The sequence below is a fragment of the Haliaeetus leucocephalus genome, unplaced genomic scaffold (assembly GCF_000737465.1).
Source record: "Haliaeetus leucocephalus isolate CR32 unplaced genomic scaffold, Haliaeetus_leucocephalus-4.0 Scaffold866, whole genome shotgun sequence".
Classification (NCBI taxonomy): Eukaryota; Metazoa; Chordata; class Aves; order Accipitriformes; family Accipitridae; genus Haliaeetus; species Haliaeetus leucocephalus.
The window spans coordinates 949,770-973,530 of NW_010973302.1; the positions used below are offsets into that span (position 1 = coordinate 949,770).

A 23,761-nucleotide genomic window follows, 5' to 3' on the forward strand; every position below is an offset into this window, starting at 1 on the left:
TGGAAATAATGTAATGGCAGTTGCTATGTAATGAAGACTCCAGCCTTAATTTTATGTATAAAGACTTAAGAGATTGCTTGCTTGTCAGTCTTTATTCATGATAGTTGTTTACAGGTTTGGGGTAGAAGAACTGGAGCAGAAAGCTTGTTAAGAACAGTTAGATGACTAGTGTAATTCTCCCTTTCCGAGACTCACTAGAGCATCACAATCAGTGCGGCTTTACCAGCAACGACCTGCGCCCTTTCTAATGAAACGTAAGTGACTGCCTCCAGTGAAATCCGGGACCTTAGCAGTGCCTTGTAAATTTGGTTAGTTTGTCATCGTTTTCAGCTGACATCAAAGCCTTGATGTGCCAAATGTATTACTTTCCAGTTGGTTTGGGGTATTTCCAAGGTGGAAAAGGCAAGGAATTAGAGGAACTTGGGAGACATAGTAGAAAATCGGCAGATTTAGGCTAATCTAACTAGCAACTGGATTGGTGGCTACCCACTCATTTGCAGCCAGCCATAAAATGCAAACGGTGAGTCTTTGCAGCACAGTGGTAAATACAAGCTGGGAGACTTTTCTGCTTATAAACACAGCCAGGTAAGCAGTCAGGACTGCCATGTGTCCTGCAATCTTTTAAACAGAAATTCTAATCAGTCATGTTTTTAGGCTCTCGGCTCTCACTGCTGCCTCTCTCTTACCTTCCCTCTTGCTTGCCAAGAGAGTTAGTTACCCTCTTTGCAGTTCTCCCAGTGTTCTCCTTGCACGGGCTTGTCTGCAGCTGCTTTTCTAAGTACGTACCACAGCCTTGCACGCTTTCCAGCACACTCCAGGACCTCTGAAGCACCGACAGTCTCTTTTTCTTCCAGTATCAGTCACGTTGTCAGAAGCCTTTACGGGAAATGTCTTCACGGGATTTTGCTAACAGATCTCTTGCCTCCTGAACCTGATTCCGACTATGGGCCAAAGCCCTCCCTGACGTACTCCAAGCAGAAACCAACACGGGTTCAGAATTGTTGGCATGAACACTAGATGTGTGAATTTATTCAAAATTGTAGGTTATAATTTATGAGGGCACACAAACAGTATCTAAAGACAGCTTTTGTTCCTGGGGGTTTTACTGTTTCTACTGTGTTTCTACTACAAAGTCTACTCTGTCCACACATTCCGTCTCGGACAGTGATTAAATCTGAATGTAGGCAACCACCCACCAAGTGAGACTGCACATAGATGCTCTTTCATGTAAGGAGAGCTTCCCATTCGTTCATCACAATGATTTTTCTTAACAAGAACGAGCATGGCTCATTAACACAAAACTGTATTTTCAATAAGGTCACTACTCCAGTAATGTATAATTACAATCTAATAATTTAACACTCAGGAGCACTGTAAAACAACTGTAAAGGACTTTGATTATTACAGTTTGCAAATGGACCAGAAAAGCTATTTACCATCATTACAAAGTTGGTTCATATTGGGGGATTTAGCACATAGGAGAAGCACTGCATACTACAGAATTAAATTTCATTTTACAGCTCTACTAACCAACTGTGTAAAAACTGGAATCTGTCCCTATGGCTTGTAAAGGATTTTTCCCATAACATTAAAAAGAAACAAAAAAACCCCCAACAATAGTGAAAATTTGCAACTGTAGCATTAATAGGACCCTGCTGAAGTCTAATTTTAAAAATTCACAGTCTCTAAGGCTTTTAATACCAGATTTTTGTTTCTGTACCATTCTTTTTAATAACAGCATCTAATTAAAACATCTGTAAAATGCTGACAGTTTTAATTTTATGTAAAATTTGAAAAACAAAACCACGATCTGTTCTAATGAGAGGAAAGATATCAACAGTAGTTATTATTAAACAATGGTGATATTTTAATTTAAAAGTCACTTCTAAATGTGCATAATGTCTACCTTTAAATTACAGCAGAGCAGAGGCATACTCAGTGAAATCACTACAGGCTGACTAAGGCTCTGTCATTAGTCTTTGAGCTTTATTTACTTGAGTATTTCCAGTGGGTTTTTTCAGTTTAGCTTATTCAGCAGAAGAATGTGACACTTTCCAGACAGGGCTTTGCATCAGTTATTTCTTGAAAACTGAAAATAAACAGAACTCTCTGCCACGTTCCCTACGTTGTTCAGGAAAGCAGCTGTGTTGGTAGTAACCTTTCTGTCTCACCTGCTGGGTGTCCACGGTCCCTCATCATGTCCTCGTGAAACTACTACAGGAAAGGGGCTTTTCCGGGACCCACACTCATCCTCTGCCCTTTCACAACTCGAGTGGAAGGAGCTTACGGCTAGGTTTCTGATGCAATGCATGCACTGATCCTGTGACCTTAATTTTTGAAGCAAGAGGAAAGGAAATGATGCAAGACCGATGTTTCTTCAAACTAACTATTCCCTTTCTCATAGCAGACGCTCTAGGATGTGTTCCACTGCCTCTGGGAAATTCTCACAGGTTAAGTAAGGAGCCGGATTGATTTTGTCTTCATCCGCTGGTCGATATTTACCTGTAACAGATTCACAAAAAGATGTATTTACCAAGCTCCTTTGAGTATCCTTTTTTTCCCTGGAAATTCCAGTCCCTCCTCGGATCAGTAACAACCAGACACAGTAGGAGAACTGCTCATCTGAGGTTCTCCTGCAACAAACATCCCCCAAAATCTTCCCTAAACAAACACTGACCCTTACTGCAGATTGCTTCAGGAGTAGCTCTGGTTCAGAATTAGTGTTACCTATGCACTACTCACTCACTGACTATTCAGGTATTTGTGTTGTAGGTTCCTGAAATAATAATGTTATCTTCCCTTCGGGCTTTTATGAGGAAGAGTACGATTACTTGCTTTCATTTTCAACATGGACTGTGTGGTGCGAGCAGCTGCCACCTCAGAAAGACCTTACCCAGTCCATGGTGCCATCAGTAACATTGATAATACCTGTCAGTCCCCTAAGGTTCCACTTTTGTCTGAAGCAAAATGACTTTTATAATTACCAGTGTAATTACTAGGGAATATCACCAGAGTTCCTGAACGATCAGAGGTTACATTGCTGTGACTGATTTTGGCAATCGAAGATGTCACAGTAACAGTTCTCTCTGTTCTTTGATTAGTGCTCAGGATTTTAGAGTCATTAGAGCAAAAAATTCACACCTACAAGATCAGCCACTCCCATCTACTACTTTATATCATCCTGCTATCAGTTCTGGGTCTGTGCTCTAGCCCTGTTGTCAAAACATTAAATATAACAGCCTATCCAGACTTAATTGCAGTCTACTACTTGCCTGGCTGCCACACTGCAGCCGAGGAAATGTATCTGATCTGCTGCATTCACCCCAAAATGCACAGGGCAATGGACTCGGGGTCTCCCAGCAGCCCCTCGGTGTAACAAACCACAGGAACAGCAGGCCTCTACAAAGCACCAGGGCTCAGAGCGCACCTTCATTTCGGGCACGGGAGCTGCCAGTACTACATCACTGAACGCACCACTGTCTCCCGAAATGACCGCTCCATCGAGCACTTACCAGTCCTCACCAAAATCCCACGCATGCCCGTGTTCTGGGCACCACCAACATCATCCCTGCAGTCCTGGGGCAGAACAGGAAATCCGCTGGTTAGTGGTCACAGACACTATTTGTTAACAAGTTTTTTCATGACATTCTCTGCTTTGCACATCACTAACCAGCCACTTAAAAGCAGCTACACGGACCCAAATCGTTTAGCTGCCTATTAGACAAACTGTCACGGGAATGATTTACTACGTGCTTTTTGCCTGACCGAACATCAACTGAAGTAAGAGAACTAACCCCATGGACTACACATTAAATCCTGCCAGTTTTGATGGTTTGATTTTCACCCCTCGTTTAATCTCAGTACTTTCAGAAACATCAAGTTCGTGGCATTTGGGAGGCACCACACGCGGTGGAGATAAGCACTATGTTAACGGGCAGGTGATAAGGTATTTGGTCCCCACGTACGTCACCAATCATGATGGCCTCCTCCGGGGCACAGCCAGTCCCCCGCAGAGCTTCTAAGAAGAAGGTTTTCTCCGGCTTCCCCACCACTGTCGCTCTGGTGTCTGTCGCATATTCCAGCCCAGCTACAAAAGGTCCGGGTCCCAGAGCCAAGCCATCTTTCTTCTTGAAGTATCTGGCTTTATGTATAGCTATAAGAGGAGCCCCATCCAAAATCAACCTAAAGAATGGATGAAGAAGGAAGTACAAAAATTAAATTTAAAAACCCCAATATTTGCAGCTGAAGGCCTGAACTGGCTTTCATTTGAGTTGATGACACTGACTCTCATGAAGCCCCAAATTATAATGCAAGCTAGCATTTATTTGGAGAGTTAAATAAAGTTCCTTCCTTTTTTCTTCCCCAGAAACAGCTAATAAAACAAATCCCCCAAATAAAGAATTTATTACCTTGAGGATTTTAACAGGTAACTATTTTTAAATCCTGTCTCTCTCTCTCATGCACTTAGGTCCATTACTCTCAGCAGCCTCACTTTTCACTAAGGCAAACATCCTAACATTAGAACCCATCTGATTTCCCCATGCAAATATTTTAAAATACATTAACCACGGGTAGTGGCTGGAGGTAGCAGTTTGATGGCCACAGCCTTGATCTCCTTGCCTGGACTGAGAACACAGCGGTGCTTTCAGGCTGCTGCTGCCAGGAAATCTGCAGCCCAGCAGTTCTTGGGGCTGTTGGCGTCACCTGTAACAGCCAAACAGCTACGTGTATCCATCAGAGACGGGTGTTCAGGTGAGTCCCAAGCAGAAGGTGAATCACTTTACCTTAACTTTATATTTTAACATTGGAGGAATTACAGTAACAAGTTACACGAAAAGGCACAAAGATATTAGGCGCATTCACGTCCCACCAAATTCCCCAGTTAACAGCACTATTACTGAGCCTTTTAGAAACAAAGCTGGATTTGGGCTCCTCGCTGTTGGGAACCAAAAATTCCAGATAGTTCAAAGCAACAAGTCACCAGATTCCAAACACTTCTGAGCACAATAAAAGGGCCACAGAAACAAGGGTCATAATGCTCGGTATGGCGGCATTTCGGGAGGGTCTTGGCTGGGCACAGCACCTGGGAAGTGAGTGCAGCGGTGGTCGGACAGACTGGGAACTGCTCCCTGCCAACAGCTGAGATCCTCCCACCTTACACGGGCCTGTTTCTGCCCCTCCTCGGGGTTCCACAGACAGTATCTCTGCCTGCCAGCCGACCTACCTGTTAAAAACCTGCACAGAACACGGGATTGTCTGGAGAGGTGGAAAAACGGAAGGGAAGAAGTAATTAAGAAACCGCTGTTAATCCACCAACCTCAGTCAGCGCCTCCTTAGCCTCGCTACCCTGTCACCCCTGTCGATCCACTTCAGGGAGTTTAAGAGGGCTTGCTTTCACAGAATCTGGACCTAATCTTTGATTCTTCCATTTCTGTTACCTGCCTGGTAGCTTTTCCTTATGGCAGACACATCAGCTACCTGTCCTGCAGCAAAGGGAAGCCTGTGTAGCTGCTGCGCTACAGGAATCCTCTCGGTGCTACCAAGCACAGCAACTTTATTGCAGTCCGCCCCCTCCCCAGCCTCGGTTTCAGTGCAACAAAAGCCCTCCAGACAGGATCTATAAAAGTTGAGGTAATGACTGCCAAACGCTTCCCATTCAATTTTACAGCACCTTCTGCAGGTACCGAAGCGACTCCAGTCTAGCAAAGCTGGGGGACAGAGGAGAAACATTGGCCGTTACCTTCAGGGCAGAAAGGAGGATTTCTATTCCTCTTAACCCTGCCTGATTTACCAAAAAAACGCCTTTAAGAAAACAAACAAAATCTTGCTTTGCCCCTTCACTGCCTTTCTGGAGCTCTGCTGTGGCTCTGCTCAAAGAGGCTGGCCTAGGTGAGTTGTATGCTCCTTCGAGGACGTCTCCTCCTTCCCACATGTTTGCAGAGCAGCCTGGGTACTCTGAGCAGTACATAAATGATAATATTTCATTTCACTTAATTATCACAAAATGCTTCTAGTGAAATCAATGCCTTCCAAAGCAAGCTCAACAAGAAGAGAGCTGGCATGTGTATCTGTGAGCAGCCAGATATGTTCACGATGGGAGGATGCCTCTAGGATACAGAAAAATTTAATTTGACAGCAGCACCACAACCACTTACATTCAGCAGTTTGCAGGAAAGATCTCACCTGAGAGAATTCCTTTAAATGCAGCATCAAAATCCCATGTATACAAAAAGAGAAATTTAGTCTCAGTCACTTCAAATGGTGCCTAGAGAATGGCCTTACTCTGCGTATCTCGTTTTGGGACTCATACTGGGTTAGATTTACCTAACCTAATGTTGGATATCAACCGAGTAGTTGCCTACCAGATAATTAGTCAGCCTGGGCTCTTCACAGTCAGTGGAGAGGAAAAAGCACTTCTAGGGCACAGTTCAACTGTCCTATTTTAAGCACCACTAGGGGACAAATGAATGATGCCTCACAGGCACCTCCTCTCTCCCTCAGGAGCCCAGGTCACCAGCTCAGATACAGGCATCGGCACTGTAGATACCTGCATTTAATCAGATTCACCTTAGAGTTTTGCTGCGAGCAATGCAAATCCCAAGTGACTTAATCATCTGAGCAGTAAAGGACAAGGAACACGGACACGGCACAAGGCTTGAGAAGAAGAGAATGTGGCCAATAGTTAGAATTTCCATTAGAACAAACAAAACTGACACCAGCGAAACAGTTTACCCTCAATAGAGGGCTGGGGGAAAAACCCAGAACAAGTCAGTGAGATGTTAAAGATCAGACAGAACCCATCCTAGGGCCTCTGCCCAGCCTGAAACACAGGACCAGGAAAAGACCAGGCAAATCCAGGACAGATTCACAGAGGATGAATGAAATCTTCCTCCAGGCAGACAAGTCAGCCGAGCAGCTGGGAATGCGTCTGCACAAGGCAAGGTGATCTGAAGGACTCGGCTCAATACTCAGCTGCACCACCCAGACAGCCCTGGATATAGGATGCTCAGGCAGCACAGGCTCCATGCTACCCCCTGAATACATCTCTCTTGGGCAGCAAGGCCATGCCGCGCCCACTGCAAGGGACTGGATTTGGCCTTCAGCACCTTCCCTCCATCACCAGAGCTAGTGTCCAATTCTGTGTTTAACGCAAAAAAAACAAATCCAGGCTGGGACAACCTCACCCACCTCCGCGGGGCCAGTTCTGCAGGCTTTCCTCTGTGTGCTGGCCTGGGGAAGCCTGGAGTCCTCAGGGACTCTGAATGTGATGACTGGTTTCTTGCTGCGAGTGTTCCAGTCTCCAGCCTGAGGCAGCTAACGACTATCATTCAACAGCTAATACATTCGTGACAGAAATATCGATAAATAAAATGATGTAAGCACTGGAATACATGATGGTTTAAGTTCACGCAGTTGTGAAATTAGAGTCCACTCATGAGTGCGCTGTAAAACTCTAAAATCAATGGCATCATTGGCAACATGCACTAATGACGCTGCCCAAGAATCAGTTTGGGTCAATACATGTTCTTATGACACAGAATTGGCATGCAGATAAGGACAGCATTGGCTTCCTACTCCAAGGAGCCTCCATAAGACACTGGTGAGCAGTAATTGATACTCCCTCTTCAGATTTAGTGGTCATAAAGACAGATTAAGGGGCTTGAGATCAGGTTTTTTTCAAATTCCAAGGTGAAAAATTGTGTGCTAGCCATCACCTCATGAGCAAAGAGTGGAAAGGACTAATTGCATGTATGGTAGCACGGCATGGAATTACCCAGCGTGTGACAAGATGTCCTCTTCAGCTCTGAGACAGCACTAAAGTCAGTTACCAGCTGCCCATGGGGGTTAGCACTCCCGCAGCTGGGAGTGGGTGCTCCTCCTGCGTTACAAGGCCAGGCCGACCAGCTCGCCCCAAACCGCTGTGGAAGGACAGTGGGCTCAGAGAGCTCCCAGTGAAATGAAAGGGAGGCATGGCAGGCTCTGTTGGGGTGCAGTGTAAGGGGCATGTTCAGATGACCTTTGTCTGTGGTTTTCACAACAGACAAAAAGCACATCACCAGGGCTAAACTCAGCAACGGGCCCGTGTTCAAGTCTTTGCAGCTCAAGTTAAAATCAAGGGTGCTGTGCTGAGCTAGCACTAGAGGGAAGGATGCATGGCTGTGCACTTCTGCACAGACTATTGCATCCTCGCTCATGTACAGTCACAGATAAATTTTATCTGATTTACCCCTTAATCAACACACAAAACAAAGAGCTTTAGAAATAAGACAGACCGGATCAGATCCATAGTTCATCTAGCCCAGCATATTGTGCTGGGCATTCCTGAACACAAAACGCTTCAGAAGATATTGCTAGAAATCCTGCACTAGGTAGGTAAGGAATAATCTGCCCTAAATACTGGATTTCCTTCCCTATAATATTTGAGCTCCAAAGGCCGAGGTTTGAACATAGAAGCTGTCTCCTAAATACGTCCCAACATCCTTGGTTTTGTGTATTCCTTTTGAAGCATTGCTAACTTTTTCACCTCAATGACAACCGTGACTGTACTTCTGTAGTTTACTTATAGACTGAAAGCTATGAAAACCAGGGCTGGACTGCCTGAAGTTCATGGTTAGTGGTGCTCTCTCAGACACGGAGGAAGACACAATAATCATGCTATGTAACTGTGACATTGCTACCACCCTCTTTTCCCCATACGAGAAGGATTTCCTCACACATGTGGAGGTACAGAGCCCAGCACAAGACAGCCGCCACTCAAAAAGCCACAAGGGGCTGACTTACCGAAACGCTCTGTTCATCATCTCATAGTGAAAGTGCTCAGGAGCCAGTCCTACCACCACTGCATTGGGGTCATCAGTGGCTATCCCTGGAAAATCAAAATATTACTCTGAGCAAACAGAATTTTCTTCATACTTAGCAGTACACAGTCAACAAATGCAATGAATCACTCTACAGCAAAAACGAGCATTTTCTGACACAGACACATCACATAGGCTAGTTTTATGTCTTTTAGAAATGAAGAAAGTGTCTGTGGAAAAGGTGTTGTTCTATCCAGACTCTGCTATCCTTCACAACAAACACAACTCTGCAGCTGGATAGCCTTAACAGCGACTGTTGAACAGTGATTCTCTCATTGCCTCCACTGAAATGCAGCAGACCACACAAATCACTTTTTTAACTGAATGACTCTCTGTTATCTGAGAATCCCATTCTACATATATTTATCTACTTTGTAAGACAGTAAAGCAGGAAGATTGGTGAATTCCATCCAGTTTTTCTATTCCCCCTAGTCACAGAAAACTCCACTTAGGGTATAAAGCTTGACTTTGTTCTACGTATCAGTCTGGTTATGACAGCAAAGATGGTATTGCAGCATGACCTAGAAGCTGTTACACTAGATTAGTTTTGGCTCTTCTGAAAGGTCTTTTTTTTTTTTTAATGTGGATTAGTCCCCTCGAGAACAGCTTGCACCTCCTTTGTCCTGCACTGCTCTGGAGGAGCATGGCTGTTTTTACATGGCAGTGCCACCTCTGAACAGAACCAGCAATGGAAGCAGAGTAGCATCTACAGGAGAAACACGAGTACCAGAGAGTTTTGTTTATGACAGGTTAAGTTACCAGCTGCATCCTGCACTTGCTGGGGTTTTTTTCTGCCTTCACACAGCATATCCTCTACACCTTTACTGGGACAACCAGAGCTCCTGGGTCTCCAGAGAGTTTCATCGCAGCCTGCTGGCTGATGTCTCCTGCTGCGTGTCCTTCAGTTAGCTCAGACAGCAAAATGTACACTCAGAGATGCCATGTGGATTTGTGAAACTACCCAAAGGCATCTGGGTCCTTTAACCAAGAATGGATTACATTCATCCATCTGTGACCAACTTTATAGAGAGATGAGCCAAGAACAGTTCGATAGCAGCCATTAAGAGGAATTTAAAGCATTCTCCATTGTACTTAAATGTTTCAAGAGCAGCACTGACAGAATGCGAGCCAAACCGCTCACAGCAAAAAGAAACAGAACAATCACAAATAACGCCACCAATATACTCTGCTGGTATCTCTTTTTGCCGTCTTTTACAAAATTAGCATCAGCTACTGTAAAACTGATGGAAAGATCCCAAATACATGGAGATTAAACTGATTTAAATGCCTTCAGTGAAATAGCTGCTGTCTCTGCTGTTTCCGACCCAAGAAAGCCTTCCCAAGAACACAAATACAGAATATTGCTGGGGGCATATTTCTCTGGATCCGATGTTAGGCAGAACAGATTATCAGGTTTCATTGCTCTCAGAGCCCACAGAGGCTTTTCTCCTGTACACTTATCTTTCTGAAGATTACTGACTAGACTATGGCACTAAAATTTAACAGGAAATGTCTAGCTCCCAGCAAGATTAGAACCTACTTAAATTACGCAGCCACAAGGATTTCAGTTCATAAGGCAAGGGACAGGGAGCAGTGGCAAGCCATCCACATTTTTGCTGCCTTTAAATGAAAGACTGAATATACAATATATGGTTTTCAACTCTGAGTATGTTAAAAACGTGGGTACCTTCACTACTGTTGAAACAACGATGTGGTTAAGTCAAGGACTAACTATCCTAGCTTCAGGCACCTGCCAGACATGTCCAAGTTAGAATTTATCATCATCTACCCCTCTTACTGTTGAGGGAGGGAAATCGGAACATCTGAAAGTAAAGCAAGTTTTTACCAGGACTTTAGAGATGATAATCTAGAGAAGTCAGGGTGATGAGCCTTCTGTCACCAATTAAGGTATCAAAGTACATGGAGTGAGACCTAGATGTTCAATACAAGATAAGTAACAATAACTACCTGGAGATTTTACATTTAATAATAATCTATTAAGGGAAAATAGCCTCCTGCGTACATCTACACACTGGCTTTTCAGCTCTTCACAAGCAAAACCTCTGTGCAATAGCTGAGGGAAACCTGATTTCCAACAAGTTGACACATCCTTGCTGTAAAACAAATCAGCACTGGTAAGTGCAATAAATCTCCAATGATCTAGTGAGAAGTATTAGTCTTTTTTTTACACTGGAAATTAATAAAAAGTATTGAGTTTTACCCAAATTGCTGACTATTTGAAGGCTCTGGCTGCCATTTCCACTACTCCTCAAAGAAGCTATGACTTCAGACTGTTGAATGTTAATTTAAAAAGGACGGACCTTTATGACCCTGGAGAGTTCCACATTTCAGCTTTCATCGTGGCTAGTGGTATATATATGATTGTCATTCTACAAAACAGAGAGCATTATGTTTCCTTAGTTGTTCAGTAACATCCACCATGCTGTTTTCTGACCACCTCACCTGTGAAATCAGGCAGAGCCCTATCATCCACCAGGAGGAGAGGCCGCACCTGCCTTTGCTCCAGAAGATTTCTGGCTGCTGTCAGAGATGTGAAGATCTCATTTTCTGCAATGTCAAATCCCAGTTTTGTCAGCCTCTCCAGCAGGTCTCTCTTGCACTCCTTTGTTGTGTTCGTCACAAATCGAATAGTAACCGGAGCACTGCGCAGCCTGATGAATGAAGAGCAAAGGCAAATTGGCCACAGCATCCTTCTATTTACACACTCGAACGTCTCTTTGGGACTGAAAAAAGATGGTTTGTCTAAAGGCTGCAGATGAAAAGACTGTATACATCCCAGAGTACTGGTGCCACACAAAAACCATGAGGTTCTTAACTTCTGTGGACTGGAGGACAATGTGCAACAGATGGCAAGAATTATAGCTACCAGAACAAGACCAAGTCTCCCCTGCTTTGCTTCTACCAGGAAAAGTCTGGAGGAAAATGGTGACTCCAAACTCCATCTTCACAGCAGTAGCAAACACATCTATGATCAACAACTAGTTTGAAAAGCCTTTTAATTCAAACTAGATAATAAACCAGCCCTGTGTTCTGGATCAACAGCATCCTGAACCAAAATAAATAAACAAAAGAACCTTGTTGCTAAATTAATATATTGAACTCCACATGCCGGGTGAATTTCACAGCAGCTGTGGCTCATTCAGAGATGCAGGATGCTCTAGGAGACTGTGTTACCTGTGTGGCAATTTTATGTCAGCTTTTGCAGCCATTTCTCCCTTTACTGAGGAACACCAATATCACATAAAACCACATTATTGCCCTACACTGACAATGCATGCTACCAAACAATCAAATAATTTTAAGTGACAATTTCAACGGCGTTCCCTTTAATTACTCCCCCACCATCACTTTCTCTGTTTGTTGCTATAGAAACAAACTCTGGCATCGGGACTGCATGGAGAACATCAGGATAAAGTTGGTCAACGCTGAGACTTGCTTGCTCCTGCCACTTCTTCTTTCTCTTGTTTGTCAGATATGCTGACCCTTCACAAGTATGAACTGGTAAAAAACTCCCCTGGTTGCTAATAAAATAAAAATTCATATTTGGGTTTTTTTTCCTATGGATCTCAGTACTGAGAAGTAACACTAAAAATTGAATCTATCCATTTATTCCCTAAGCAAGATGCATGCCAATCGTTTCAGCTTCTATTTAGGAAGGCCAATGACATGGATTAGCAGAAAAGAGCACAAGAAAACATTTTTTTCAAACCTCTAAGCAAAAAGACCTGGCTGTTCCTTGCAGTGAAATGACACCTGCTCTCCATACCTGTGACAGCAGGTTGAAGCTGACAAACCAGATTCTCTGCACCTTATCCCTTCGCTAGCCCCCTCCCTTGCCAAAGCCAGGACAGGGCCTGCATGAGCACGGCTCAGTAGGAATCAAGGAGAAGAGAAGACAAAAGACAATCAGTGGCTTTAGAAAACAGTTTGTCTTCTGATTCTACAGAATCTATTTCTTCCATCCAGTCTAACACCTGGGGGTTTGGACGTGAGCAGCAGACAGGACAGATACTGAGCAGCAGACAGATACAGATCTCAACAGCATCACCGCTTCATATAGATACAGATTTTTGAGAACGCTGACTCTCACCTGGCACAAGTTCTCCCTGCATCATGAAACACCAAGCAGACACGGTCCAGTAAATTAAAAGGTAATGAATGAGTACCCAATGCTTTAGTAGTTTTTACTTCCTTGCAATTTTACATCTTTAAGAGATAATTATTTCCACAGAATTATTTGTGAAAAGAAATGCAGAGTTTCCTAATCCCTCTGTGAACTTTTCCTCTGAGCAACGGTCCAGCTTTATAAAAATCTAAGCAGCCAATACAACTCCAGTAAAAACTTCTCATCCTTAATTCAACCCTATTCCTCTCCTCTGATTAATTCTTACTCTCCCAGCATCTTAAGGTGTCCTCCCTCACCACAACAGCATACATCACTTTGTGTTTTTCTTCACCCATTGCAAGATGCCTTCTCCAGGAAAAGTGTCATAACACAGTACAAAGGTCCCTGGCATGGCGTATCCTATTCTGCCACTGACTCGGCCAGATTAAGTCATTTTACTATGCCTCAGTTTCTTTAGGAACCCTTTCATCAGAAGAGAAAGAGGTACTTAACTGTCCTGCTTAATAATGTGTTGAAATTCCTACAAAAGATGGGCTGTATTATCAAATGTTTCTCCAACTAAAAAACAGTTGAGGTTGTTTACCTAGCAGAAAAAAACTTTAAAAATAATAAAGCAAAGCCTTGGCTGAAAGACCAAATGAAATGAGAACTCTGCAAAGGATGCCTTGCTCACCAGGCCAAGCTATTCTTTCTGTTATTCCACTCTAGCTCACCACAGCCCTAAGGGCTCAGGCGTACAATCAGGGTTCTGTAGTTAAACAAAGCACCGAGGAACAGCTCAGCTGAAGTGACTTAGGTGTACATAGGGTAATTCAGATTAATTTAACTACTTTCCACTTCGGTTAAGGCTGCAATCCCGTATGAATTAGCCGAAACATTCTGAATATTAAGTCTTCTTCTATCTAGAAAAGACTTAGATAAGACCTAGAGAGCAACTTAGGAAAGCTGTGGGGGCTCAGATGATATATGGCAACTTTTCAGTATCTAGGCCCTTTGCTGATTTCTCTTGGTATTAATACAGGTATAAATAAAAGCAGAATTTGGCCACATAGTTGCTCATCGACAACAGCGTAAAAAGGCAGAAGCCTCAGGCCCATTTACTTAAAGAAGAGTCTTTGTGCAAACGGTGCTGATATAACCTATCAGAGGAAATCAAAAAAGGTAGCTTGCCTTTTAAGAGCTTCCTGCGCGCCTGGCACAGCTGAGTCTTCAATGTGAAGTGTGCCGCTGAGATCCACCAAGACAGTTTTCAGCGCACGCCGAGCTGCCATCCTTCCTTCCCCAGGGAAAAGACAAATAAATGAAACAACAAAAAACTGGTTAGCAGACAATGGATAATAAAAATAAGGAACTCAGTTAAGCGCCTCATTTGTGCCAAGCCCGGTATTACTCAGAACATTACTCGCAGTATTAAATGGGCCCCTTTAGACAGAGAAATAAAAGGCAGTGTTTAAAAAAAATACATAATTGATGGGGTGGTATTTTCCCAAAGACTCTATATATGGAAATCAGGTGCTATTTGGTTTTTAAGTGCCTTTATTTGTGCATGTCAAAAAATTCTCTAAACAACTAAGGCTGTTGAGAAGAGGATCATTAGGTCTGGTATTGCTGGTTCAAGGCCTCAGCAAGCACATTTCGGCAAGTCCCATTGACACTAGTGGCGCTGTTCAAGTAAAAATAAATATAATACTACTAAGCGATGACACAGTGCTCTGACTATAAAGCTCAAAATGCTCTGCAAAAGTGGATATTGTTAATTTTATTTTTGTAAGCAAGATCTAGGGTGATCTAGCCCACAACACAATTCAGATGCCCCAACTTTTAGCCTATTCGGTGGTTGGCTATCTATGTGACAGCATGAATTTGCAGACTGTTAGCCTGGAAGCTTTCAGGGCTCACAGATATTCAGCACCCCAAAGGGTTACTCCCTCCTCTTGCAAAGGGGACAGTCAAGAATTTTTTCTACAGCAAGCTTCTGTGTCACACAAATAGGTACATGAGACTCAGCCCAAGATAGAAGCCAGCATTCAAAGGGTAAAGGCACTGGGGAAGAAAACAGTGAGGTCATGTGCAAGTCACCTGGCTAAAAAGCTGTCTTCAGAAACTAGTACTTCTCCTTAAGTGTGCTGCAAGTGCTGTATTTTGCTCCACAAGCAAGTTTGCTGAGTTATTTCTTAGCAAACGTCCAATATGGAAGCTTTTCTCCTCTCTGTTAGACAATAATGACTATCTGATCTGTCATCACTAGCAAGTCATCATGATTTTATTCTGGAGCTGGTTTGATTACAGGCAGAACAAGTAACATGTATATACTTCTAAAAAAACAGGCAGAGTAGTCAACACCATGATTAGAACCTGCCTTAATAAATTTAATTTTCTATCAGGACAGTTTTATCAATGATCAAGATCATGTGAACTTGATGTCTCAGGTACAAGACACACACAGAAAACTTTGAGATTCCACTTTCATTATTCCTGCTGGTTCCCTGCAATAAGAAAAAAATATAAAAATGCTTATTTTATAGTATGTCTCTTCCTACACAGGCCAAGGTTAAATGTCTACGATACAAAGCTGATAACAGAACTCCTAAGGGAGCTTCATCAATTGCATGGGAAAAGAGGGCACCAGGTTTCTAAGACACCTTCTCTGAGTAAAATACTTAGTGCAGACAAAGTGCCTGAATGAAATGGAATTTGCATGACTCCACATTATCTCCATGACAAAAAAAACCTCTCTTCCCTCAGGCACTTCAACTCTGGCACAAGGAATTTTGAGAGCTGAGAGAGATTAAAAAGAGGACTGAAGAAGGTGCTATTATATAAATTCTCTAGCCAAAGACACATGACTGCAGAGCAACTGCACCATGCCTGCACAGATAGCACAGCTAAGGACAGGGACAGAATAACCTAGATTAGCAGAAATGGGATTTTTTCTTCTTCCTCTTCTACCCTAGGTCTCCGTTGGTTCTCCTATTCGCAGTGTATTTACTGGGGTGGTATGGAAGTTATTTGCAGGACCAGTTTTCAGCACAGCTGATTTTAAGTATAAAGCTCATGGCCTAGCAAGAAAGTCCCAAAAAGCTTCAGTACCTCAGTTTTCGTAATCGCAGCCCAACACATCAGGGGAACCTCACCTTCGTCCTGGCATTACAGCTACGGCAACAGGATGAAGCCATATGATAATTCAGGCTGGTCAGCACACGAGGGACCATCCAGTTCCACTCCCACCTGGTCTTTGGCAGTCTAAGGGACCTACACGCCGTACACGGACGCAACAAGATGCTCACAACCCACGGGGAAAGAGGCCTTGGCCCCTTACGGGAAGGCTTGTAATGGCACAGAAGCGTTGGAGCCACGGAGGGGCTGCTCTCCACGGCAAAGGTGCCCGGCGCTGCCCACGCAGGCCCGGCCTCCCCCGGCTCCTCTTCCTCCTCTCCCCCAGACCCCACTGCAGGGCCACCCCACGGCAGGCCCACCCCACAGGGCCCCAGCGAAGGCCAGGCAGCCAAGCAGGAGCCCCTGAAGCCACTGACGAGCCCCAGGACAAGGCAGTAGAGCGGCCCGGGCCCGGGTCAGGAGGCGCTGAGGGGAGTGGGGCTGCGGGCTCCGGGGCCACCCACCCAGCCCCGCAGAGAGCCCACACGGCTTCCCCCGCGGGCCTGCCGTTGCCCCCTGAGGAGCCGGGGGCAGCGAGTGCCTCCCTGCTCGCTGGGGAGCCCCGGGACTGGTCCCCTGCCCCACAACGCCTTCGAGGACGGATGCCTTTCCCTCCCTCCCTCGCCATATTGGAAAGGGCACGAGGATACAACTAACCTCCACACCCCCCAGCCGAGGAAATGGTACGGCCTCTTTCTGCCAGTTTAAAGCGGGCAGGTGGGCCGGTCCATTCTCTGGAGAGGGACTCTCCGAGCTCGCCCGGCTCCCCTTTCCCGTGACGCGGATGGTACCGCCCGCCCGTTCGCGCCCGAAGAAGTCGGGCGGGCGCAGTCGGACGAGAGGGGAGGCCAGCGTGCCGGCTACAGCGGCGGCGCCCTCCCCGAGACTAACCTGCTTCCAGCCGCCCCTCCGCACTGCCCGCCGCCTCCTCGGCCCACCCCGCGGGGTCCTCGCAGAGCCGGGGCTGCCCGACCGAGCGCCGGTTCCCTCCTAACCACCGGCGCCGCAGCCGCGGACCCGCGGCGGGGGCTCAGCCCTCAAGGGCCGGTGTCCCCGGCTGGGCTCCGGCAGTCGCCGACAGGCAGCGCGGCGGGCAGCCCGCGACGGGGCGACGGGGGCCACGGCGGCGCTGAGGGGCAGAGGGCGCGCGGCGCCTCAGAGGAAAAGGCGGGAAGCGGCGGGAGCTGAGGCGGCTGATGCCGAGGCCAGGTCTGTCGCCCGGAGCTGGAGGCTGAGGGGGTGTGAAGGAGGAGCTGGTGGGGCCCCCAGTTATCTGGGGGTGGTACGGCTTCTATGCGCTTCCCGGCTGAAGCCGGCCAGCGAGGTGTTGGTGGACGTTTGGAGGCTCAGCTTGCTCCAGCCGCTCTGTTGGAGGGGTGTAACTGTAAGGACTGCGCTTCGTCCGTGGCAGGAGCAAGGCCCAGGCTGTGGAGACGACGCTCGGGCTGTGGTGGCAGCAGAGCGGGCCGTGCTCATCTGCAGGAGAGGCAACGTACAGAAAACGTGCTCAGAGGCAATTGCGTTTTAAGCTGTTGCAGTTAGGATTTCATGAGAAACGAGGGCACGTCAGTGAATTAAGTATGATCGGCATTCACAGTTTCAGATCGTGATGGTACATCAAAAAATCCAAGGTATATAAGATAGTACAATTCTGAATTCGTAACAGTGCAACCTAAGGTGACATGTCAGAGCTAATTAAACGGAGTTTGAGATTCATTTATTTGTGTACAAACCCACTGTCTTCTTACTTTTCCCTCCGCCTGTCCCCATGCCCTTCAAAACAAAACCTTTAACAGTACAGCTATACAGAACTGATCCCTTATTCCTGTCTGTATTTGCACTAAAAGCTCTGTGAAGTGTCCCACAAGCTTCGTTTTCCCCACACAGCCAGCCACGACTGGTACCACCACACTGCAATTGACTGCCACGAAAGCATCTTCTGTTTACACACCCTTACTAGAACCAATTATTCTACACTGGGAAGTCTCAGTCCTCATCCTGACCTGTAAAATGTTCTGGTTATTGTCATTTCTGTGGCAGGTACGAGTGATAAAGCTTTGTGGTTTGAAGTGACTACTGGAGCCCAGGCTACTTTGTACATGGAGCTCTTTGCCAAGCGGAAACTTTTTTGCACGTTCCCTGTTACTGAAGAGCCCAAGCCCTGGCCAGGCTTGAAGTGCTTCACCTTGTTTGAACTTGGTCACAGCAGAACCGCTCAAAGCCACACGAGGAGACAGCGGCAGCATAGTTATTCCCCTGCTGTCTCTCTGCAGTCCTTTCTCTGCCTGTCTGCTGTCTGCCCTTTTGCCCTCTTCTCTGCTCATTACCTGGGAGACCTGATCTTCAGCTGCTGCCCCACTTTGAATCACTATTTTGCATCTGCCAGGTAAAACGCGTCCCAGTTTTGCCTCAAATGCAGGATTCCTGCTGCACAGAACCGCTGCTCCTTTTTACTGCATGTGCCTAATTGATTTTGAAATGATCTGCCCATGTGCTCTAAGCTATGCTTTGAAAACTCTGGCCTTTCTGAAGGGACAGGAAGATGGGGAAAAAAATCACTTTTCGCCTGTTTTTAAATCTTTTGGTTGTAATCTTTAGTACTGGCTTTTATCTTAGTAAGAACTAGTGTTTTAACAGTCAATATATATGAAAAGGAAACGGTAGGCAAGCTGTGCTTGAAACCATTCAGCATTCCAATCGAATGCATCAGCAATGGAAACACCTACCACTGCTTTTTTACAATGATTTTACAAAAAAAGGCCTGCACACCTGTGTTTTATCTGTTCCACATACACACTGTCCAGTTACCACGAAAGACAGATATATGAAAGTAACTAATCCAGACTGTACCCTCATCACCTCTGAATTACACAAAGATTATTCTAAAGAAATACTTTTATAACAGATCTACCTACTCTAGAATTCAAAGGCTAGCATGATCCTATTCTGCCTCTGGCCAACGTTACCCTGGCTCATTAGGTTTGCTACATAAACCAAAATACAGCTTCATAGCAAAGAGATGATAGTTCCAAGTGCCACAGGGATGAGAAAAAAAGTATTTCATGTAAGAACAGTAACTGGTATCTGGAACAGGATGCAGCTGAGTTTTGAAATACTCCCACCGTAGACCAATATAGAGCAAGATATCAAAGAAAGTGCTTAACTTAGAAATTCAGAATTTATTTACAAGTTTTCACTAGAAAAAGGAAACAACACAAAACTCTCCTCCTGGATATACTCTACTCTGCAAAACACTGCAACTGAGGATCATTAAATTAATTTACACATTTTACAGATTTATCTTTGTACACAACGGCGTATGCTTTAGTCATCAAGATGTCGGAAGAAGAAATGATAAACTAAACTAAGCTGTTTTAAAATAATGAAACTGCCAGGTTTCCTTTGGCCTTCCCCACTTCAAAAATAAGCTAAAACACTTTAGCAGAGGCACAGACCTAAGACTTCTAACTTTTCTAAAGAATGAGAGTTGGCCTTCTTCAATTCAGACTTGCTACATAACATCTGACCTAACCCAGCAGTCTTAATTGAGACAAGATCTGTACCAAAGCAATTAGCAATATTCTCTGCGACAGAACTGCAAGATCATACCCACAGTTTCAATTTCAGTAAGCTGTTAATTTAACAGAGGAAGACGGAGGGCGGGGGAAGAAGCAGCAGTAACAGAAGAGGCTGCAAATTTGCTGTTTTTTAACAAAGAATTCCATTTGAAAAGGGCACAGTATTCCCCTCCCACGTTTCCCAAGAAGCTCGGAATACAAATGGTTCCCCACTTCCAACACTAATCACCACGCAGAAGTTTAACACACATTTAAAAAAGTGTAATAATCCTTGACAGAACAGTAACAAATGCTAATCGCTAATACCACCTGCTAGTCTAAATTAACACAGAGTTGCCCAGCTTCAGGTAAAGCTTTTTTAGATTTTGCATAGCAATTGCACCTATTTTCAACTTACTTCACCATCAGCATGAAACCTTATTGATTTGAAAAGTCTAACACCACGAGAAAAATCCTGGTCTCAATCAAACCAGGAACATTCGACTTGCAATGTGAACTGAATCAGGATTTTACCCAGCTAGTTTTATCTCCTTCAATATCACAACCGTACTTCAATAATTTATAACATGTTTTCAGAGCCTAATTTGTATTCTCTTAAATAGTACTCTGGTATTAACTGAAATAAAAAACACCATGGTTTTTTTTTAATTTAAAGATAAATTGGGAAGCGTACTGAAGGAGATTCATCCCTGAGTAACGAGACATTTAAAAAACGCATCCTATTGACAATCATTGCAATATGTTGCGACACATTACTCTTAACAGTCAACGCTACTAACAGACAGCAACAGAATTTGTCATAGTCCGATGTATTTGCAGCGTCGTTGCATTGATCCCATTATCTTGATTAATGAAACTGCAAGTGAACATTAGGAAATAGGATAAATAGAAATAGTGTCTTTATTATTTTAAGTTGAATGTCAAATTGACAGCTAAACCGTGCTGGATCCCAGAAAACTCAGAGCAGTGATGGTTAGCAACTCGCTTCTTTGGATGTCCAAAAGATTTTCACCAGGTATCTTCAACCAAACAACAGGAGGAGAATGATCGTAACGGAGTTCACTGCTATCAATGGCACTATAGGACAAAAAAAAAAAAAAAAAAAGAAAAGAAGAGCAATGGTGAAAATTTTCTTTTCCACGTCACAAAGTGACAGAACTTCACATTATCTTGGGAGACTACCTTTTAAGGAGCAAAAACAATCAAAATTTTAAAAATACACTTATTTTTCCTATGCAAAACCAGGATGAGTGGAAGGAGCCAGGATCAAAGCCTAGGACACTAAAAATTGGTAGGAAGCAACAGCATAAATATTTTTCTATGGCCCATCATGTTTTAACTTTAACCCAAAGAACCTTTTCTCCAAATGAAACTAGACCGCCTCAAAGTCAGTTTCTACCCTTGGCTTTGCTGTGATTTAGAAGAAATGTATCAGTTTTTGCTCTGTGGTAGGCAAGACAGACAAGACTTTTTACATCCCCTTTATCATCACCCATAAAAGGAATTTGTCCTGTGCTTTAAAGTGAAAAACTATCAGTAAGTTACAAATTAAGAGTCTGGTTTTTTCCCCATCCTTTGAGGTACGTAAGCCTGGCTTACCTTTAAGAATCCCACGAATTACATTTCCCTCACCAGGTACTTCACACAAAATTGAATTTAGCCAGGGTGAAGCTAATTGCGTGCTCTGATTGATCGCCAAGCTTCCCCCACCCAGCTCCCAAACTCTGAGGAAAGACAAGATGCAGCAGCAGTGCCACAAGCCAGAGTCAGGGTATTTTTTTTTTACACTTTATCAGAATCAGGGCACCTTAGCTGGGACCTGCGCCCTCCTACACTGAGTCCTCGTGCAAAGGAAGGATGGATTGGAAATGACGAGCAGAAATAGCAGCAGTTTGGTAAAAGAGAGTCAAAATACTGATGTTACTTCATCAAAGCACAGAAACAAAACTTTACAGACAATGGTATTTAAACAAAAGGCTGTCACCTCACCTCTCATAACGGTTCGTACAGATCGAATAAGGTTCGTTAGCTGCGCTTTAATTCCTGGTTCCTCTCCAAATCCTCCAATCCCTTGATCACTTCCCCAGCCAACTGTGTCACACAAAAACAGCCAGACAGGTTAGGGAAAAAAACCCAAAACCATGCAACAAATGCTATCAGCGATGTCAATGAATATGGTTAAGTTTATCACTAACATTAGAAAAACAAACTACAAACCAATTCACTTTATTTCAAGATCAGATTTTAACACAATATACTGAAAACCATTAAACCTTTTAATGAACACAACAGTAATGACAGATGAACTGTTCTGTAAAGGAAACCCTTACCTTTTTAATACACTGCTGTACCCTACGTGCCACAGAAACAAACGACTTTATTTGGGCTTCAACAGAACCCCCGCCAAAACAAAACCAAACAAACTACCGTCTGTTCACAGTCCTTTACCAGAAGATAAAATAGCAAATGGTGGTTGGGTGCAAAGTGATGCTTCAGCACCGAGAAACAAGCTGCAGGACAGAAAACAGTCAGCACAAATTCCAAATGGGAATGATGATTTTTGTAACTGCTATAAAAAAAAAAAAACCAAAAACCAGTGCCTTGAGAACTTTTCAGAGGATGACAGAAGTACTGCAGGTTTACAAAGCCCTTCAAGGGAGAAGCCCTTCCCTACCCGCTGTGGGGAGGCAGAACCTGTGGTCCCAGTGAGGGGACTGGCGGTGTCTCAAGTCCTGCTGGTCGCAGCCCTGACCCATTTGGGGATGAGCGGAGCGGAGCAGGGAGTGGCTCTCAATACTCAAAGCTGCAAAACTCCCAACCTGCGAGTTTTCTTTTCTCCAGAGACAACTTATGAGTGATTATTTTTTTTCCCCCAACTTTTTTTTTTCCTCCCTCAGTCTGCTGGCAGCAGGCTGTCAGCGAATCCTCTGCCTCACCAGCCGCTGCTTCCCGCTCGGATGAGCATGGAGTTATTCCTGAGTCACCTGGGGCTGACAAGCGGCTTCACCCGGCCGGTTAGTCCCCACATCTCCTCCCTTCTCTTCGAGCTGCTGCTCACCAGGAAAGCAAAAGAAAACCCCAAACCCAGCCAGTCCCTCGCAGCGAGTCCTGCTGGGGAGCGGGAGAAAGGGATAATTCTCCGCTCTTCCGCAGAAAATCCTAACTCAGCCTGACCTGGAGAAGTCAGGATTCTCCAGATCGGGAAATTGGGGGAAACCTTGGCCCATAGGTAATTAGGTTTTTTTCTGGGGCTTGGCAGATCTTCGCGTCTGTGGTTCTTCTGTGTTTTGTAGGGTTTTGTTTTCTTTTAAAGGACAAGGGTGCCCAACCTCAGGGGTCCTTCCTCGGCACCGCAGAACCGCGAGCGTGAACGTGCGAAGCCTGAGAAGCGCTATCTCGCAAAAAAAAAAATAAAGGCACAATGCGATGAAAGAAACCATCTCACGCTATGACATCCTCCCGACGTGCGGCACAAATGGAGACGAAACAGTAGAAACGCACAGGAAAAAAAAAAATGAAAATTACGGAGGGAAGGGGGGGGTGGGGAAGAGACAAAGCAACGACAGGAGCGACATCAACCGCACCGGCAGAAAATTCAAGACCGAAAGCCCCGGAGCCGTTCCCTGCACGCTGATATTCGCACCGGCAAGGAACGGCGGCGGGGGGGCGGGGGGGCGGCCCGGTGGGCCCCGGGCATCCCCGGGTTTGCCGAGAGCCGGGCCGCAACGACCGGGGAACGCCAGCCGGGGCTCCGGGCGGCTTCTCCCTTCGGGAGGCCCCGCCGGGCCGAGCCGGGCCGGGGGGAGCGGAACGGGACACGACGCGTCGCCGCGACCGGGCCTGGCCCGGTCCGGCCCGTCGCTCACCGTGTCGGAGGAAGCGTTCTTCGTGCAACACGGCGATGGCGTTAACGACGAGGAGCGCGGCCTGCAACAAGGAGTAGAGCGTGAACGCCATGCCCCGCCGCCGCGATGCGCCGCCGGGGCGGGAACCGGCGGCCGAGCGGGACGTGGCGGGGCGGG

General features: G+C 45.2%; 2 protein-coding genes across 4 annotated transcripts; both read right to left on the reverse strand.

Annotated features, from left to right (window-relative positions):
• Positions 1-1,285: 1,285 nt before the first annotated feature.
• Positions 1,286-17,056, reverse strand: HDHD2 (haloacid dehalogenase-like hydrolase domain containing 2). 3 transcript variants are annotated; one of them, XM_010582991.1, is made up of 8 exons: positions 16,819-17,056; positions 16,140-16,257; positions 14,176-14,277; positions 11,322-11,530; positions 8,782-8,866; positions 3,966-4,182; positions 3,513-3,576; positions 1,286-2,502 (listed from the first exon to the last, which is right to left on the reverse strand). In XM_010582991.1, exons 2-8 carry the CDS (start codon positions 16,151-16,153, stop codon positions 2,399-2,401), a joined length of 795 nt encoding a protein of 264 aa, XP_010581293.1. In that variant the 5' UTR covers positions 16,154-16,257; positions 16,819-17,056; the 3' UTR covers positions 1,286-2,398. The 3 variants fall into 3 exon arrangements, with proteins under 3 accessions (XP_010581293.1, XP_010581294.1, XP_010581292.1); XM_010582992.1 differs by lacking the exon at positions 16,140-16,257 and having other exon boundaries at positions 14,176-14,281; XM_010582990.1 differs by lacking the exon at positions 16,819-17,056 and having other exon boundaries at positions 16,140-16,260.
• A 2,380-nt stretch (positions 17,057-19,436) lies between these two features.
• Positions 19,437-23,730, reverse strand: IER3IP1 (immediate early response 3 interacting protein 1). The gene is made up of 3 exons (XM_010582993.1): positions 23,606-23,730; positions 21,729-21,830; positions 19,437-20,816 (listed from the first exon to the last, which is right to left on the reverse strand). The coding sequence occupies exons 1-3, from the start codon at positions 23,694-23,696 to the stop codon at positions 20,761-20,763; spliced, it is 249 nt and encodes an 82-aa protein (XP_010581295.1). The 5' UTR covers positions 23,697-23,730; the 3' UTR covers positions 19,437-20,760.
• Positions 23,731-23,761: the final 31 nt, after the last annotated feature.

What these genes read in the sequence shown, in the direction of transcription:
- IER3IP1 (XM_010582993.1), bottom strand. Translation starts at nt 23,696, where the DNA reads ATGGCGTTCACGCTCTACTCCTTGTTGCAGGCCGCGCTCCTCGTCGTT. An exon ending in AGAACGCTTCCTCCGACACG is followed by an intron (nt 21,831 to 23,605) that starts GTGAGCGACGGG and finishes TGTGTGACACAG; the next exon opens with TTGGCTGGGGAAGTGATCAA. An exon ending in TGTACGAACCGTTATGAGAG is followed by an intron (nt 20,817 to 21,728) that starts GTGAGGTGACAG and finishes TTTGTCCTATAG; the next exon opens with TGCCATTGATAGCAGTGAAC.
- HDHD2 (XM_010582991.1), bottom strand. An exon ending in AGGCCATCATGATTGGTGAC is followed by an intron (nt 3,577 to 3,965) that starts GTACGTGGGGAC and finishes GTTCTGCCCCAG; the next exon opens with GACTGCAGGGATGATGTTGG. An exon ending in TGGGATTTTGGTGAGGACTG is followed by an intron (nt 2,503 to 3,512) that starts GTAAGTGCTCGA and finishes AATCTGTTACAG; the next exon opens with GTAAATATCGACCAGCGGAT.